At 49.6% G+C, this 17,825-nt stretch overlaps 1 protein-coding gene across 1 annotated transcript in view; it reads left to right on the top strand.

Moving 5' to 3' along the window:
* SNX27 (sorting nexin 27) overlaps nt 1-17,825 on the top strand; it is a 70,104-nt gene that overhangs the window by 17,185 nt on the left and 35,094 nt on the right. Inside the window, exon 2 of the mRNA XM_048511058.1 lies at nt 12,913-13,144. Coding sequence (XP_048367015.1) covers nt 12,913-13,144 — 232 coding nt within the window. The remainder of the gene's footprint in view (nt 1-12,912; nt 13,145-17,825) is intronic.

The raw sequence follows: 17,825 nt of genomic DNA, 5'->3' as shown, positions 1-17,825 counted from the left end.
CCCCAGCATTTTCAATGTGTGCCCCCTGATTTTAGAATTGTGAGAAAGAGAGAAAAATTTCTCTCTTTCCACATTTTCTACCCCATGCATAATTTTATAGACTTCAATCATATCCCCCCTCAGACGTCTCCTCTCCAAACTAAAGAGTCCCAAACGCTGCAGCCTCTCCTCATAAGGAAGGTGCTCCAATCCTTCATACCAGTACATATACCAGTACATTAATAATGTTGTTTAAAACAGTTGTGTATGTATGCTTTGTTTTATCGTCCTTGTTTAAATCATACCTGAATTTGTCTCATATTGAAATGGACTCTTGGCCCATCAAAGTTAGTGCAGTCTGGCCGTTCAGGGTTTTCTGGGCTGCGTGACCGTGGTCTGGTAGTTTTTGCTCCTGACGTTTCTCCTGCATCTATGGCTTGCATCTTCAGAGGCATGTCGTGGTAAGACGCGTTTCTCTCCATGACACGCAGTCTGCTCGGGCTGGCATGGGTTCCCCTTCAGAAAGTCTCCGGCAGAGACCACTTCCCCTCCCCTGGGAGAGAGTTCTGAGAGAACTGTGACTGGCACAAGGTCACCCAGCAGACTTCATGTGAAGGAACCAAACCCGGTTCTCTAGATCAGCATCTGCTTCTCTTAACCACTATACCACACTGCCTCAAATCACCAACCCGCCCCACTTCTGGCTGTGCTGGGTTTTCCGGGTTGCGTGGCCACAGTCTGGTAGTTTTTGCTCCTAACGTTTTGCCCGCATCTGCGGCTGGCATCTTCAGAGGGCTCTCACACTTAGAAGTGTTTGCCTCCACGACATCCCTCGCTCCGAAGATGCCAGCCGTAGGCCACGGCCACACGACCTGGAAAACCCACCGCAACCAGTTGATTCTGGCCGCAAAAGCCTTCGACAACACATTCCCCACTTCAACCCTTCAAAGTTGTCCTTTCAGTTTCAGTGAGGTCTAGAAACTTATGTTCGGCTAACAAGAAAGAAGGTTGAATGCCGGGCGGGGACCAACCATACCCCATAGCCCTGGGTAGGACTTGCTGAGTGTATGTTGTCTTCAGTGGACTGGAAAAAAAGAAAATGAAGTCACGCTGTCCACAGAGAGGGGAAAAGTCACACAACCCTTTTAGCGTTCTGCTACGTCACTTGGCCTGGTTTCAAGTCCCAGTCGCAATGGAAATAGCTGGCAGGGTTCATGCTGCACTTGGAAACGGGCTTGCTATTGCTGAGTGTTGTTAACAAGGCTTGTTAAATTAAAATCCCTTTTGCGTCGAGAGCCCTGCCTCTAGCTCCGTCCAGGCGAGCAGACGGGCTTTTCCCTGCTTTTTCGCTTATTCTCTGCCTCAGTTTCTCTGTGGTATAAATGGGACGCTGGCAGCATAACGTGCCCGTGTAGATGAAATGGGGCCCTGGAGGATGGGCCCTTTTTCAGCACCCTGAGGGCGTTTCAACTTTCCAACATCCCTGCAGAGTAGGCTAAAGCAAAGGGGGAAAGGAAAGGACTTTCCTGAAAGCCTATAGAACCAATCGGAAATCTAAAAAACTATTCCCGAAAGTTAGAATAGGGTTGAAACGATGGATGTAAGTCATGAGCAGTCTCTTAGGATACCAAATCTATCATATCAAAATGGGTTAAAGAGAAACGAATAAATTATTTTAATTGAAACAGAATTGGCAATATGGTTTTTATTTTGTAGAAAAAAATTCTACAAGCTTATAACAGTAATCAGTATCAGTGGTTTTTATGAACTTATTTTTGGCTGCCAGTATCTCTCTTTAAAAAAGCCAATACTGGTAACTGGTTTAAGATTTAATTTATTTTTTAGCATGGCGTTTCTGTCCCTCCTTTCGTCGCAGTTCAGGACGGCTTGCAGTAATAGTTAAAAGGGCCTCTGGTTTAAGCTGAATAAAATTGCAAACCTCAAATCTCTCCCCCCCCCCCCCTCGCCACTCTTAAAAGATGCCATTCAAAATCTCTCAGAAACCCTGGCTTTGCAGCGCCTCCTGAAAATCTCCACGGTTGGGCCCCCTCACCTCTTCAGGGAGTCCGTTTCACAGGTTGGAGCCATGCTGGAAAAGGCCATGGCTCTGGCCACCGGCAGACGGCCGCCCTGAATGGTGAGATAGCCAACATACGGCCGCCCGATGACCGAAGTCAGCGCACAGAGTCATAAAGAAAGAGACTTTCTTTGGGAATTGGCCCCTGGTCATCCAGACCTACCTTGGTCGTGAAGCCAAAATGCAGAAAAAGGGAAGTCCCAAGTTGGAACAAATGGGGTGAATTCTGAGCTGCTAAGAGAAGGTGTTCCTTTCTTTTAAGATGCAAGGCCTTGGTTTGACACACACACACACACACACACACACACACACACACACACACACACACACACACACACACACACACACACACACACACACACACACACACACACACACACACACACACACACACACACACACACACACACACACACACACACACACACACACACACACACACACACACACCCCCACACAGCTGGGCAAAGTGAAATTGAAGCGTAGCGCAACTGCTGTACATTCACTGTCATTCACAAATTGCTTTTATCTGTGTAGACCTGTGAAATGGAACTCAGAAAGGATCCTACAGGGAAACGTTGCCTGACTCGGTGGCGATAAGGGACTCCTTTGAAGGTTGCAGCTTTCCAAGACATGGCTTATTGGTTTAAAAGGAGCATGGTCTTCTCCGTGATGGCACCGGCATTGTGGGATTTTCTGCTTACAGGGGGGAGCTGGTCTAACGAGCTACTTGCTCCTTCAGAAACGAGTCAGCCCTCTTAATGTAACGTGAAGCCAGAGGGTCGCTGTCTTAGCATGAATATCGTCATGTTACTTAGTTTGGATGGAAGAACTAAAGAATTTAACCTTGGATAACTTTCTGGGTCACGTCCAGAGGAGGAGCTGCAGCGTATTGGCTGAACTAAAAACGGGGAAATGAAATTAAGGCCGTTTCATCCCTGCAAATAAGGCCAAGGTTTGGCTTGCATTGCTCCTTAGTTCCGGCAGACTTCTTATCTGGGATGTGGGGTGGAAAACACATTGTCGTCCCCCATGGTTGTCTAATAGATAGTTTCCAGACTGTCAGCCAGTCTGCTTTATTGAATATGTTTGACTAAATTTAGTTTATCGGGGAGAAAAGCTGGCATTTATCCTCAGAGAACTGGAAGGGTGCTATATGCTCGAGAGCCCTCCGTGGGTGTCTGATATGCTGGCATGTCTAAGCCGCTGGTAATGGACTTTGTGCTTTGGTAGGGATTCCAGCTTTTAGATGGGGCTGGAATTACAACTCATCTCTAGGCTGCTTTGGAGGGTGGACTCTATGGCATCGTATCCCAGTCTCTGCCCTCCAGTCCTCCCTCTCCCCCCCCCCCCACCATAGTGGAAGTAGGCAGCCTTCCCTCTGGTGCTAGCGAAATGTCTTCTTTAAGGATCATAGATTCATAGAGTTGGAAGAGACCCTAAGGGCCATCAAGTCCAACCCCCTGCAATGCAGGAACAAACCATCAAAGCACTCCTGACGGATGGCCACCCAGCCTCTCTTTAAAAACCTCCAAAGAAGGAGACTCCACCACACTCCGAGGTAGTGCATTCCACTGTCGAACAGCCCTGACTGTCAGGAAGTTTTTCCTGATCTTTCGGTGGAATCTCTTTTCTTGTACCTTGAACCCATTACTCTTTGTCCTTCTCTCTGGATCAACAGAAAACAAGCTTGCTCCCTCACCAGCATGACAATCCCTTCAAATATCTAAACAGGGCTATCATGTCACCTCTTCACCAAACTAAACATACACAGCTCCCTAAGACTCTCCTCGTAGGCCCGTAGGGTATGGATTCCACACCTTTTACCATTTTTGCTGCCCTCCTCTGGACCTGTTCCAGCTTGTCAATATCCTTCTTGAATTGCGGTGCCCAGGAATGAGATTGTAGTGGTGATACCAAAAGCTGGGAGATGAAGTTTGGGTAGACAGCCGGGGCTCTGCCAACGCACTTGGCCCATTCTTTTAAATTTTGACCATGTTTGCTTGATCGTCCTTTCTGAATGGCTCTGAATGTTTTTGATATTTTGTTTAAAGATCCAGCGCTTGTGCCACACACCATGGCATTCGTATCATTTGTTGGCGGAGATATGAGTTTGTGTACTTCCTTTAGCTTATAACAAACAGTAATCTCACTTCCTTGATCTAAGACCTGGGCGTCAGACATGTGGCCCGGTGGCTGGATTCAGCCTCTTGAGGGGGCTTATCAGGCCCGTGAGCCAGTTGAGATGCGCGCCCCCTTCCTCCAAATTTGGCCTGATCGGAAGTGAGGGTGGGGTTGCCCTACCTGGCTCGTGGGCCTGATGAGCCCCCTTAAAGCAGCAGCCTTGCCTGGCTGTGAACTCCCCAGTCCAGGCACTCCCCAGTGGCATTCAGGGGTCAGCCGAGACAGCCACCCCCTCCCCCCAGGGCCTGGCCTGATCAAGTCACATTTATGTCATATCCAGCCCTCGTAACAAATGAGTTCAACATACCTGATTTACGATACTTAGGTCAGATACCTTAATGACCAATTTGATGAATATTAATGTATTATCTGTGCTTTCTTCCCCCACAGCCGGAACGTTGTTTACTTTAGGGTGTTGTGGGTTTTCCGGGCTGTACGGCCGTGTTCTAGTAGCATTTTCTCCTGACGTTTCGCCTGCATCTGTGGCTGGCATCTTCCGACTCCCCTGAAGATGCTGCCAGCCACAGATGCAGGCGAAACGTCAGGAGAAAATGCTACTGGAACACGGCCGTACAGCCCGGAAAACCCACAACGCCCCAGTGATTCCAGCCGTGAAAGCCTTCGACAATACGTTATTTACTTTATTTTCCTGCATTTACACCCTGCTTTTTGACCCCTGCGGAGACCCAAACCGGCTCACATCGTTCTCCGTTTTACCCTCACAACAACCCTTTGGGCAGGTTAGGCCGAGAAGGTTTGACTGGCCCAAGGCACCCAGTGAGCCTTCGTGGCAGAGGATCGATTTGAACCCGCCTCCCAGATGCAAGTCCAGCACTCTCACAATACACCACGCTGGCTCTCAAAAAGCTGCTGACGCCAGGGACTGAACATGGGATCTTCCGTGCAGCGAGCGGGTGCTCTACCCCTGAGCTGCAGCACACTTTGTGGTGGCTGTAAATTCTCCAATTTTTTTTTGTAATGGCTCCTTTTTTCCATATGTTCCTTATATGTACTTTTAGGAGCTGCTTAGCTGCCTCCTTCCAGGATCAAGGGACCCTCTCCCCTAGACACTGGGTAAGACGCAAAGAACTGTCTCTGAAAGGGATAAATGGCTAGCCCCCCCTCCCCCCCCCCGCATTATGGCCTGACACTCTTTGGCGCATTATGCCAGCTGCTGTTGGCCCACAGAGACCTGTAAATCGCCCTTTCCCGTCATCGACTTTGCATTAATGCTTCCTGTCACCGCACATTTTAATGACTTGGAATCGCGTATCAGGGTCCCTCCCTCCTCAAGACCCCGGGCAATGCATTTCCTGGCCTCTGCTTGTTGGGTATATATATATATATTAGCAGAGTAGAACAGAAGAGACAGATTCTCAGTTGCTTTTTATATATGAGTTTACTAACTAAGGAGGGAGGGTTACATGGAGATAAAGTAAGAAATCCTTTCTTTCCTGTTATACATTTACATTGAGAGCCAGCATGGTATAGTGGTTAAGAGCAGGTGAATTCTAATCTGGAGAACCGGGTTTAATTCCCCACTCCTTCACCTGAGTGGCAGAGGCTTATCTGGTGAACCCGATGTGCTTCCGCACTCCTGCATTCCTGCTGGGTGACCTTGGGCTAGCCACAGTTTCTCAGAACTCTCTCAACCCCACCTGCCTCGCAAGGTGTTTGTCGTGGGGAGAAGAAGGGAAAGGAGCTTGTAAGCCACCTTGAGACTCCTTAAAGTTCTCAATCTGGGGGTCGGGACCCCATTGGGGGTCGAACGACCCTTTCACAGGGGTCGCCTAAGACCCTCTGCATCAGTGTTCTCCATCTGTAAAATGGATAAATGTTCAGGTTGGGGGTCACCACAACATGAAGAACTTTATTGAAGGGTCACAGCATTAGGAAGGTTGAGAACCACTGCCTTCAAGGTAGAGAAAGGTGGGGTATAAATCCAAACTCTTCTTCTTCTTGGTACCTGTCTGCTGTCTGGTGGTGGTGCCAGTGTACTCAAAGAAACAGAGTAAACTTTATAACTTCAGGTGTGCATGTGCTCACTAACATGTTAAGCAATGGCTGCCTGACTGACCAATAGCTAATCAACAGATCAGGTCGTAACCAGTGACTTCAGCATCTTGTTTACATGCAAACAGTTAACCCTTTCATAACTGAGTTGTGACAGACACTTGCAAAATCCCGACACCGCTGCGTCCTCTTTTTGCAGCTGCTGTTTTGGGGTGGGTGGGGAGAGCCCTCCGGGGCCAGGAGAGCTGGTGCCATCTGTGGCAGACGTCCTACAGAGGCCCCGATGCTTAGTGGAACATTAGCCGCTCTCCTCCTGTACCTCTGGTAGCTATCAGCATAAGGGCAATAGTATCTCCAGAATTTGTAGGGCCTCCCTTGAGTTTGTACAGCAAAAGCTATGCAGGGTCAGCATTGGATTGTTCTTAGATGGGAGGCCACTAAGGAACTATTGGGAGGCCACTAAGGAACTGTTGCCTACACAGAGGCAGGCAATAGTTGAGGGCAGCGACAGAACTATTCCACCAGTCCTATAGTTGAGGGTGGCTTGCTAGGTCACCAGGCCTATAATTGAGGGCAGAGACAGAACTATTCCACCAGGCCTATAGTTGAGGGCAGGGTCGCTATGCAGAGGTAGGCAATAGTTGAGGGCAGCGACGGAGCTATTTCACCTGGTCTATAGTTGAGGGCAGGGTCGCTAGGTCGCCAGGCCTATTGTTGAGGGCAGCAACGGAGCTATTCCAGCAGGCCTATAGTTGTGGGCAGGGTCGCTACATAGAAGCAGGCAATAGTTGAGGGCAGCAACGGAGCTATTCAGAATAGCTCTGTTGCTGCCCTCAGCTATTGCCTGCCTCTGCGTCCATGTTGGCTGGCCTTCCTTCTTCCCCTCCCTCTTTATACCTTCTGTTTTATGAAATTGGGAGGGTAAGTTGTTCCACCCTCAGTTAAGTTTTGATCACCATTTGTGTTTTGTTTACGAGATTATCTATTTTCAATATTATTTTATACGGGGTTTGAAGAAAAACTCTCTGTGCTCTGGGGCTGTGTTCTCCCTGCTGCAAGAAGGAAATTTCTCTGTGTGTGTGTGTGTGTGTGGGGAGCCAGTGTTAGTGTTAGAAAGTTTTTCTTTCTTTTCCCCTGCAGCTGTTTACAAAACGCTTCCTTTTAAAAGTCCTTCTCCGGTTGACTGGGTGTGTTTTGCGCCTGGATTAGCCACCAGGGTGGGGGAGCATATTTGACCCAGTAGTTTCAACTGGTTGGTTTCTGTTCAGGGCATTTGTTGGCGGTGGCAGATGAGTGGGGGTGGGGAGGCCTTTATTGCCTGCATTTGGGCCAGGTCTAAATGCTTTCCTTGTGCATTTCAATGAGGTAGGTAGGTGACACGAGAGCAGGGGCGTAACAGGGGGTGGGGCAAAGTAGGGCTCTTTCCTGGGCGCCAATCGCCGGAAGGTGCCCTGCTCCCCCTGCCTCTGTCACCACCGCAACCAAAAATTGCAGTGCCTTTAACTTTGTACCAGTCCAGAAAGAGTGTCCAGAAAAGGACTGGAGGTGGAGACAAGACTAGGGAAGGGCTGCCCCTGCCTTGTTCTCGTCCCTGCCCCCAGTCTTCTCGTGGGCTGGCCGCTCTCCTGGCACGAAGTTAAAAATAATTAAACTTAAAGGAAACACCAGCAGCCTGATGGGGGGTAGGATGCTTCATGGGGGGGTGTGTGTAATTTTTTGAGGGGTGGCGCAATTTTGATGCTTGCCCTGGATACCATTTTCTTTAGATACGCCCCTGCATGAGAGAGGACCTTGCCAAAGCCCTTACTTGGCCGTCCACGTTACGCCTGACCACACTCCATTTCTACTTTGCTTCCGAGCGGGAGTGGGCAGGTTTTGCCCCAAAGAAGGTAGAATTCTGCTATTTTTGTCAAAACATAGAGCAGTGGTGGCGAACCTTGGGCACTCCAGATGTTATGGATTACAATTCCCATCAGCCCCCTGCCAGCACGGCCAATTGTAGTCCATAACATCTGGAGTGCCAAAGGTTCGCCACCACGGACTTAGAGGGTTTGCACATGTGTTCCTAGAGCATCGGCTGTTCTTGCGAGTCTTGGGGAGAGGAAAACGGCTTTGCTGTGCAGGCCCTGGCTCAGGTACATAGGAGCTCCTCAGCCGTTAAAGGGGGTAGGCCGAGAAGATTCCTCCATTCTTCCCTTGATGCAGGCGAGGAATTTATTAGGAGGCATCCGCTGCAAAGGCTTCCCAGAATCATGTGTTGAGTCCAGCATCGTATTTCCAACATTGCCTGGCATTGGCCAGTTGGCCAGTCCTGTTCAAGGCGGCAGCCGTTCCCAGTTGCCGTAGAAACTTAGTGCTGGAAAGGATCCTCTAGGGTCATCAGTACCCTGCACAACGCAGGAAATTCACAATTACCTCCCCTGCCCATTCCCTCAGTGACCCCTGCCCTACTCCCAGCAGAAAACTCTCAAGATCCATGGCCAATCTGGCCTGGAGGAAAATTCCTTCCCGACCCCAAAGTGCAATCGGCGTTACTCTGGGCATGTAAGAAAGGGCTGTGAGAACCGAGCTCTGTGTCTCCAGCCCTCTCCCGGTCAGTTCGCAGACTCAGCCTTGCCATTAGATGGTCACGCAGCCTCTGCTTAAAAACCTCCACTGAAGGAGAGCCCAGCACCTCTCGAGGAAACCTGTTCCACTGAGGAACTGTTCTAACCAAACAGGAAGTTTCCCCAGCGTGATGTAATGGTGAAGAGCAGGTGGATTCTAATCTGGAGAACCGGGTTTGATTCCCCACTCCTCCACCTGAGTGACAGAGGCTTATCTGGTGAACCGGATGTGTTTCCGCACTCCTATATTCCTTCTGGGTGACCTTGGGCTAGTCACAGTCCTCTCAGAACTCTCTCAGCCCCACCTACCTCACAAGGTGCCTGTTGTGAGGAAAAGAGCTTGTAAGCCACCTTGAGTCTCCTTCTTTTGCTGAGAACTCTTTTTGATTCAATCTCAACCCATTGGTTCTGGTTTGATCTCCTGGGGCACCAGCTAACAGCTCCACACCATCCTCTATATGACAGGCTTCTGGCAGCTGCTAGCTCAGAGAGACTGCCTCTACATCTGGAGGCTCCATTTGGCTGTCATAACCACCAAACTCTCCCGCTCCTCCCCTCCATATGCTTGTCTAGTTCCCTGTTGATGTTCTCCAGGACAGCAATCATCGTTGTGTCTTAGCGTGGAGCGTCTTTCCTAATTTTGTAATGGAGAAATCGCTTTTTTTTTGGTTGGTTCTGGTGGGTTTTCCGGGCTGCGTGGCCGTGGTCTGGTAGATCTTGTTCCTAATGTTTCGCCTACATCTGTAACCAGCATCTTCAGAGGTGTATCACAGAGAAAAGTCTGTTACACTGCTTTTTTTTTGGTCAGCCTTGCATCTACTATTCATCAACAACATTAGCTGACCTCAAGTTCCTACCCTGTTTCCCCGAAAATAAGACATCCCCTGAAAATAAGACGTAGTAGAGGTTTTGCTGAAGTGCTAAATATAAAGCATCCCCGAAAGTAAGACGTAGCAAAGTTTTTGTTTGGAAGCATGCCCGTCGATCAGAGCATGCAGCTGTGGAGTGGAAAAATAAGACATCCCCTGAAAATAAGACATAGCGCCTCTTTGGGAGCAAAAATTAACATAAGACACTGTCTTATTTTCGGAGAAACAGGGTATGTGTTGGGTGGAAACTTTATCCACTTTCTCCAAACCATGCAAAATTTTACCGTTCCCTCGAGCTCCCCACCCTTATTTCTCCCTAAACTGAAAGCCCCCAGTCTTAAGCATTTCCTCGTTGCAGAAGTTCCTCCACTGCTTGATATTTTCCCCAGCACTTCCGTGCCAGCCCTGCGGTGTCATTTCTGAAATGTCGCAACCAGAACTGTGGTATTTATTTAGGATATTTCTCAACTGCCTCTCGACAGAACTGCTCAAGGGGGCTCACAATGAGACTTCAGTGCAGAGGGTTTCCGAACACGTTTGGTCAACAGTTCGCCTTAAAAGTAGGGCTGTGTTGGCTGCAGAATTTCTGTCCTTTTTCCTTAACACACAGTTACAGTCACAGTTTTCACTTACCTCCACACAACGAATGGCCGTTTTCACTGACGTATCTCCTGTGACACTTACAGCCCCCTTGGTATGCTTTCAAATTTAAGTTGAGCGACGCCAGAGTCATTCCTTCATGAAGAACAGTGAAAACATGGCAGAGGAGGTTCGATAAAGATATTGCCTTCCCTGTCTTAGTTTGGTTTGGCTGCCAGCAATTTCTCTAAAAAGGGGGGACGGTTTTGCCCCAATATGGATCCCAGTACCCTTATTTATATCTGATTTCATTTGTTGCTTTGTTTAAGAACATAAGAACATAAGAACAAGCCAGCTGGATCAGACCAGAGTCCATCTAGTCCAGCTCTCTGCTACTCGCAGTGGCCCACCAGGTGCCTTTGGGAGCTCACATGCAGGATGTGAAAGCAATGGCCTTCTGCGGCTGTTGCTCCCGAGCACCTGGCCTGTTAAGGCATTTGCAATCTCAGATCAAAGAGGATCAAGATTGGTAGCCATAGATCGACTTCTCCTCCATAAATCTGTCCAAGTCCCTTTTAAAGCTATCCAGGCCATCACCACCTCCTGTGGCAGCATATTCCAAACACCTCTTTGGTACCGAACTGCTGTGTGTATTGGATTATGATAGGCAGCCGTGTTTGACTGTCTGTAGCAGTAGAAAAAGACAAGAGTCCTGTATCACCTTAAAGACTAGCAACATTTCTGGCAGAGGATGAGCTTTTGTAATCACAGCTCACTTCTTCAGCTACAGCCATACTGCCATTGGGTATATGAATTCACTCTTCTCTCCTTATGGACAGATGAATTCTCTGTCTCAGAAAAAGATGTTAGTAGGATTGTATATTGCTCCGCCACAGAACTCAACATGCCAGACCTTCTTTGTTGTTGAATGCTCCGTCTGGGTCCTAGTGGCTGCCTAGCCCTGCTCTTCCTCCCAACCGTTTGAAAGCATACGATTGTCTCGGTCACTGCACCTCAGCTGACCACACAAACCTCTTTTTCTGAGACGGAGTATAGAATGTGAGCTTACCTGTCCTTAAGTTGGGAAGAGTGAATTCATACGCCGGGCATGTAGTTGACAATAGCAGTTATGATGGGGTTGGGTGTGTTATGCAGAGGGTGGGGTGGGTGGGAGGGAATTAACAAGAAGGGAAGAAATCAGCACTGGCAGTGAGTCCAGGGTCCTCAGTCTCTGTTCATCCAGGAGAACGCATCATCTTGAGCTTACGTATTAGTCGCAATTCAGCCCAGGGGGCCCAGTGATGTGTTGCTCAGATCTACGCTCGCCTTCTTTCTTCCCATCCTGTTTATTTTTTACTTGCTTTATTTTTATTAAATCTATACCTCGTCCCTCCCCCTCCCGTCAAAGTAGGGCTCAGGGGCAGCGAACAACCGCTAAAAATATAAAAGATAAAAACATACAGTGATCAATATCAGTTATTTGTAATCTGATACAGATGGCCGCTACAACAGTCCCTGACCTGAAAATGCTCTCTATCCTACATGGTATTCGATTTCCCAAGCGGGGGAGAGACGGAGGGGTGGCCCAACGCACTTGATGGAAAATGTGTGTAGTAGTATCGTAGCACCAGATGTAATTGAGAGCCAGCATGGCGCAGCGGTTAAGAGCAGGTGGATTTTGATCTGGAGAACCGGGTTTGATTCCCCACTCCTCCAGCTGAGTGGTGGAGGCTTATCTGGTGAACCAGATGTGTTTCCACACTCCTGCTGGGTGACCTTGGGCCAATCCCAATCTCACAACTCTCTCAGCCCCGCCTACCTCAAAAGGTGCCTGTTGTGGGGAGAGGAAGGGCAAGGAGCTTGTAAGTCACCTTGAGTCTCCTTTTTTTTTACAGGAGAGAAAGGTGGGGTATAAATCTCCTCCTCCTCCTCCTCCTCCTCCTCCTCCTCCTCCTACTACTACTACTACTACTACTACTACTACTACTACTACTACTACTACTACTACTACTACTACTACTACTACTACTACTAATTGGATGTGAGAGGCCAGCTAATCAGAGGGACAGTTTTAACTCACGGAATGGCCTCAGCCAAAGGCCCGGTGGAACATCTCTATCTTGCAGGCAGTGGTAGGATTCAAATAATTTAACAACTGGTTCTGAAAGGACTCAGTGGTGGGATTACAACCATTCTCTGAACCAGACAAAAATTTAGCTACTGGTTCTACCGAATAGGTGTGAATAGGCTGAATCTCACCACTTTCAGTCCTGCAGGGCCCTGGTGTCGGCTGACAGAGGGCTCCACCAGGCTGGAGCCAGGGCCGAGAAAGCCCTGGCTCAGGTCGAGGCCAACCAGATGCCATTCAGACTGGGGACCACCAGCTGATTACCACTGGATGATCGAAGGGTCCTTTGTGGGCAGTACAAAGATCCTCCCCCCTCCCCCCCGCCTTCCCTCTGAAGATGTAAAGTGTTCAGATCCGAGAACAACATATCTGATTAAACACCCCCTAGTTTTCTCTGACGCCCGCTCGGTCGGTGGTGGCCCATGGCTCATGCAGTCCTTGTTCACCGGAGCAACCCCTCTCCCTTCTCCCTGCCAGGAACGGCGTGAACGTCGAAGGGGCGACGCACAAGCAGGTAGTGGACCTGATCCGAGCTGGGGAGAAGGAGCTGATCCTGACCGTCCTGTCGGTGCCGCCCCACGAGGCGGACAACCTGGACCCGAGCGACGAATCCCTGGGGCAGTCCTTCTACGACTACACCGAAAAGCAGGCGGTGCCCATCTCGATCCCCACCTACAAGCACGTGGAACAGAATGGTGAGAAGTTTGTGGTGAGTACCGGCCCGGCTGGGGCCCTTCTAAGAGCCTCCACGTGTCCTGGCAGATGGCTCGAAAAGGCTGTTGCTGGCTATCAAAGGGCAGGGGCTTCTCACTGACGAACAGCCTCCACTTTGCTAATGATCAGTGTGAGAAGTTTGGCCCCGCGGCTTCTGTCCCCACACAACTTATTCCTCTCGGCACATTTTTAGCCCCTAGCTTTCCTCCTCCCTCTGTCCTTTCCTCTCTACAGCATAGTGTAGTGGTTAAGGGCAGGTAGATTCTAATCTGGAGAACTGGGCTTGATTCCCCACTCCTCCGTCTGAGTTGCAGAGGCTTATCTGGTGAACCAGATGTGTTTCTGCACTCCTACGTTCCTGCCGGGTGACCTTGGTCTAGTCACAGTTCTTTGGGACTCTCTCAGCCCCACCTACCTCTCAAGGTGTCTGTTGTGGGGAGGGGAAGGGAAAGGAGCTTGTAGGCCACCTTGAGTCTCCTTACAGGAGAGAAAGGTGGGATTTAAATCCAAACTCTTCTTCTTCTCTTCAAAGGAGCAACTCCCAGGACCCTTCTAGGAATATTCTTCACTGCACCAGACATTAGCATATTGACCTTTGCTTTAGTTGTCCCGACGTCATTGATTCTGAGCCATCTCTTTTCCCTCGCTTCCCTGGCGGCTTTTTGCTCTCAAAGACCAGTTGTGGTCCATTGACTATCCCTCCCCCCCTTCTCATTTTTGTTAATTTATCTATTCATGTCATTTATGAACCTGCCTTTATCTCCTCTGGGGATGCAAAACCACATACATCATTTCCCTCGCCTCCGTTTTGCCCGCACAACAACCCTGTAGGTAGGCTAGGCCAAGCTAGAATGTTGTCTAAGGTCACCAAGCAAGTTCTGTGGCAGGGTGGGAATTTGGACCGGCGTCTCCCAGGTCGTAGTCCAGTACCGTAACCACTAAACCACACTGCAGTTTCTGATCAGCCCGTTTGCCCCTGAAGCTGGGTCCTTACTTCTAGGTGCGGACCCCTAAACAGGTTGGGGCCTGACCTTAAAGTGGGTCACCCCAGGAACACCACCTTTGTGGTGTGGTAGTTTCAGGAGACTATGTGTCAGAAAAAGATGTTAGTACCATCAGTTGAGGTGTAGCAGTTGAGAAAATGGTATGCTTCCGCATTATCTATCTATCTATCTATCTATCTATCTATCTATCTATCTATCTATCTATCTATCTATCTATCTATCTATCTATCTATCTATCTATCTATCTATCTATCTATCTATCTATCTATCTATCTATCTATCTATCTATCTATCTATCTATCTATCTATCTATCTATCTATCTATCTATCTATCTATCTATCTATCTATCTATCTATCTATCTATCTATCTATTTCATTTTTAAACCGCCCTCCCCCGAAGGGCTCAGGGCGGTGTACATCAACATAATAATACAAATATAAAACAATCTATAACAATTTTAAATTAATAGAATTTAAATAGTTTAAAATTTACAATTTACAGATGGCGACTTATCCCAACCCCATTCACCACGGGAGACCAAGAAGGTATGGGGGTCAGATGGTCATCCCTGCTGGTTAAAAGCCCAAGGCGGAACAGGTCCTGCTTTTACAGGCCTTTAATGAAACTCTGGAAGGCTAACCCAAGCGAGGGGCCCTGGTCTCCTTAGGGGGAGCCTGTTCCACCAGGTAGGGGCCAGGGCAGTAAAAGCCCTGGCCCTTGTTGAGTGCCAGCCGGATCTTTTTTTTTGGGCCAGGGATTTCCAGCAACCGCCTCCCTCCATAGAGCTGGAGGGCCCTAGTAGGGCAGTACGGGGAGATGCGATCCTCAGGATATGTGGTAGGCTCCAATGCCACTAATGGCCTTAAAGGTCAAGCACCAGCACTTTGAAGATGGCCCTGAACTCGATGGGCAGCCAGTCTAGATGGTATAGGACCGGAGTAATCCTCGTCCCAACTAGCTGTTCCTGTAAGTAGTCTGGCTTCCTCGTGATGTTGAACGAAGTTTCAATTTCCGGATCGACCGACAGAGGCAGGCCAGCCAGAGCCAAGCGTTACAATAATCCAGCCTAGAGGTGACCGTTGCATGGATCACTGTGGCCAGGCTCAGAACGTGGACAGATAATGGGCTAATTGTCTCATTTCTGTCGCAGATGGTGTTTATTCGGGCAGTTTGAGTGGGACCTGGCCCTCCATTGATAATGTCGGGTCCAAAGCCACGCCCAAGCTCTTAACAGTCGAGGTTAGATGTAAGACTCCTCGCCATTGCTTAGCGACGGCAAGCAAAAGTCCACCGGCTCTCTCCCCTCGTCTCCAACCACAGGACTTCCTGGGCTTTGCAGGGCTTCTAGCTCTCAACCGACTCTTGCTCTCAACCACCCAGCTACGGCTTCTAAACAGCACTGGAGAGCTCTCCAGGGGCCGCGAGGACGGGCTGCCCTCCATCATCGTGAACAACACGAGCTGGGTGTCATCGGCATACTGATAGCACCGGGCAGTCTCAAACTCCTGACTAAAACTTGCCAGGGGCGATGTAGATATTAAAAGCATCAGGGAGAGGATCGCTTCAAGCGGCACCCCACATTCAATGGGGTAGTGCGCCTGGAGTTCTCCTACCCCCCGGGACATGTCACCTGCAGTCCCCCCTCGTCTCGGGAGAAATGAGGCCAGCCAATCCAAGGCCGGGACCCGCAGACCCCGGAGTATCGGGGCGCAGGCGGTGGACCAAAAGGTCGCGGATCTACCACGTCGAACGCTGCGTGAGATCCAACAACACCAGCAGCGCTACCACTCCACCTCTGTCCAAGTGAAGCCGGAGTTCGGCTCCACAACGGGCAACCAGCACCGCCTCGGTCCCATGGCCAGCACGGGAAACCGACTGGAAGTGGGATCCAATATGTGTGCTTCATCCAGAAATCGCTGAGCTGTTCGCCATCGGGCCGGGCCAATTACTCTTTGCCCAGGAATGGTAGATTAGAAACTGGGCTGTAATTGGCCGGATCCTCAGGGATCTAACAGCGGTCTTTTCAGGGAGCCGGGCGGACCTCACTGCTTCTTTAAGCTTCTATCTGGGAAAGCTCTCTTGCTCAAGAGAGCTGTTGATAATATCCAACAGGTGGCTCCGGCACCTTCCACGCTGGCTTTCACCAGCCAGGAAGGGTACCGGGTCAAAAGAACATGTGGTAGACCGCATTACAGCTGCCAGTGTTCTGTCAACATCTGATGGGTCAAGTCGTGGGTCGAAGTGGTCCAGACGAGGGGACTCCAAAGACGCCAAGGGGCCTCTGTAGTTCACTTCTATTGTATCAACTGGTCGGTAGGGTTTGGCTTAAGAGCCAACACTTTGTCCGGGTGAAGTAGCTCGCAAGAAATGTCTCTACAGCTTACAGCCAATTCTCTAATTTAGGACCCATAGCTGAGGTCGCCAATGACCGATCACCCTAAACAATTGTGCTGGACGCGAAGCAAGGCTTCTGGCTAAAGAGGAAGCAAAAAATACCCTCTTTGCAGCCTTCACAGCACCCTCGTAGGGATTCTTGCATAAACGCCCGGATACGAAAGTGTCTTGTCTCCTCGTCAAGGGTCCGCCTGGCCACACACGCCCAGCCGCCTCAGTTCCTGCTTCATCCGGCCGCAGCCCTCAAGTATACCAAGGAGCCAGTCTGGTGCGGGAGCCGAGAGGGCGCATTGGCTACGCCGACAGCCTCAATGGCTTCAGAGAGCCTGCTGTTATCCCAGCCCTCTACCAGCTCATCAAGGGTGCCGCCGGGTGGGTGGGGTCTCCCGCAGAGCTTCCTGGAACCTCTCTGGATCCAGTAGTCTCCGCTGGCGGGCTAAAATATGCCCGCCGCCTAGACAGGGGGGCATGGCAGCATCTATCCTGGCCTTAAGGACGAGGTGGCTGTGATCTTCAGCCGCACTCTATCAATAGAGGATAAGCTCTACATGCACACTCCGCCACAAAGACTCAGGTCTAGAGTGTGGCCTTGCTGGATGTGTGGGACCCAAGGGTGTTTACATTTCTTTAAGGAGAGACTCTAGCTACGCCATTGGTTGACACTAGATCAGCTGCTATCAAAGAGGAGGCCTAATCAACATGGACGCTAAAGTCACCCAGCAACCAAAAGGCTTAGGGTACCGCAGAACGCCCATTCAGAGATCTACTCCAAAAGTCACTGACAGGCTTTCTGCTGGCGCGCTAGGCGACTGGTACACCAGCAGAACTGCCAGTCTCTCCGGAGAGTCCCAACAAAGGCCCAAACACTCCAATCCCATGATCAGTGGGACGGGGGACGTCCGAAAGGTGATCGAATCCCGGATGAGCATCGCCACAGCACCCCCCCGGCCCTGTGTCCGAGGCTGCTGAACAAACGTAAATCCCTAAATTAGAATGTAGTCCCGAACAAATATAAGAATTAGCATTTGTTTTTACCATTATTTGTTAAAAACCATTATATTGTGCATTATTGGACATGGTACTTTTATAGTTCACTGAATGATTATCACCAATACTTGCCTTTGAGGGGGGAGCAGGGTAGCTAAGCACTAGGACCCAGGGAGAACATTCTGTAACAAAGAAGGTCCAGCATATTGAGCTCTGTAGTGGTGGAATATACAACCGTGCTAACATCTTTTTCTGAGACTATAGCCATGTTGGTCTGCAGTAGAACGAC

The sequence above is a fragment of the Sphaerodactylus townsendi genome, linkage group LG01 (genome assembly GCF_021028975.2).
Source record: "Sphaerodactylus townsendi isolate TG3544 linkage group LG01, MPM_Stown_v2.3, whole genome shotgun sequence".
In the NCBI taxonomy this organism is placed as follows: Eukaryota; Metazoa; Chordata; class Lepidosauria; order Squamata; family Sphaerodactylidae; genus Sphaerodactylus; species Sphaerodactylus townsendi.
Note: the sequence above shows the minus strand (reverse complement) of the source record. Positions and strands in the feature narration are given on the sequence as shown.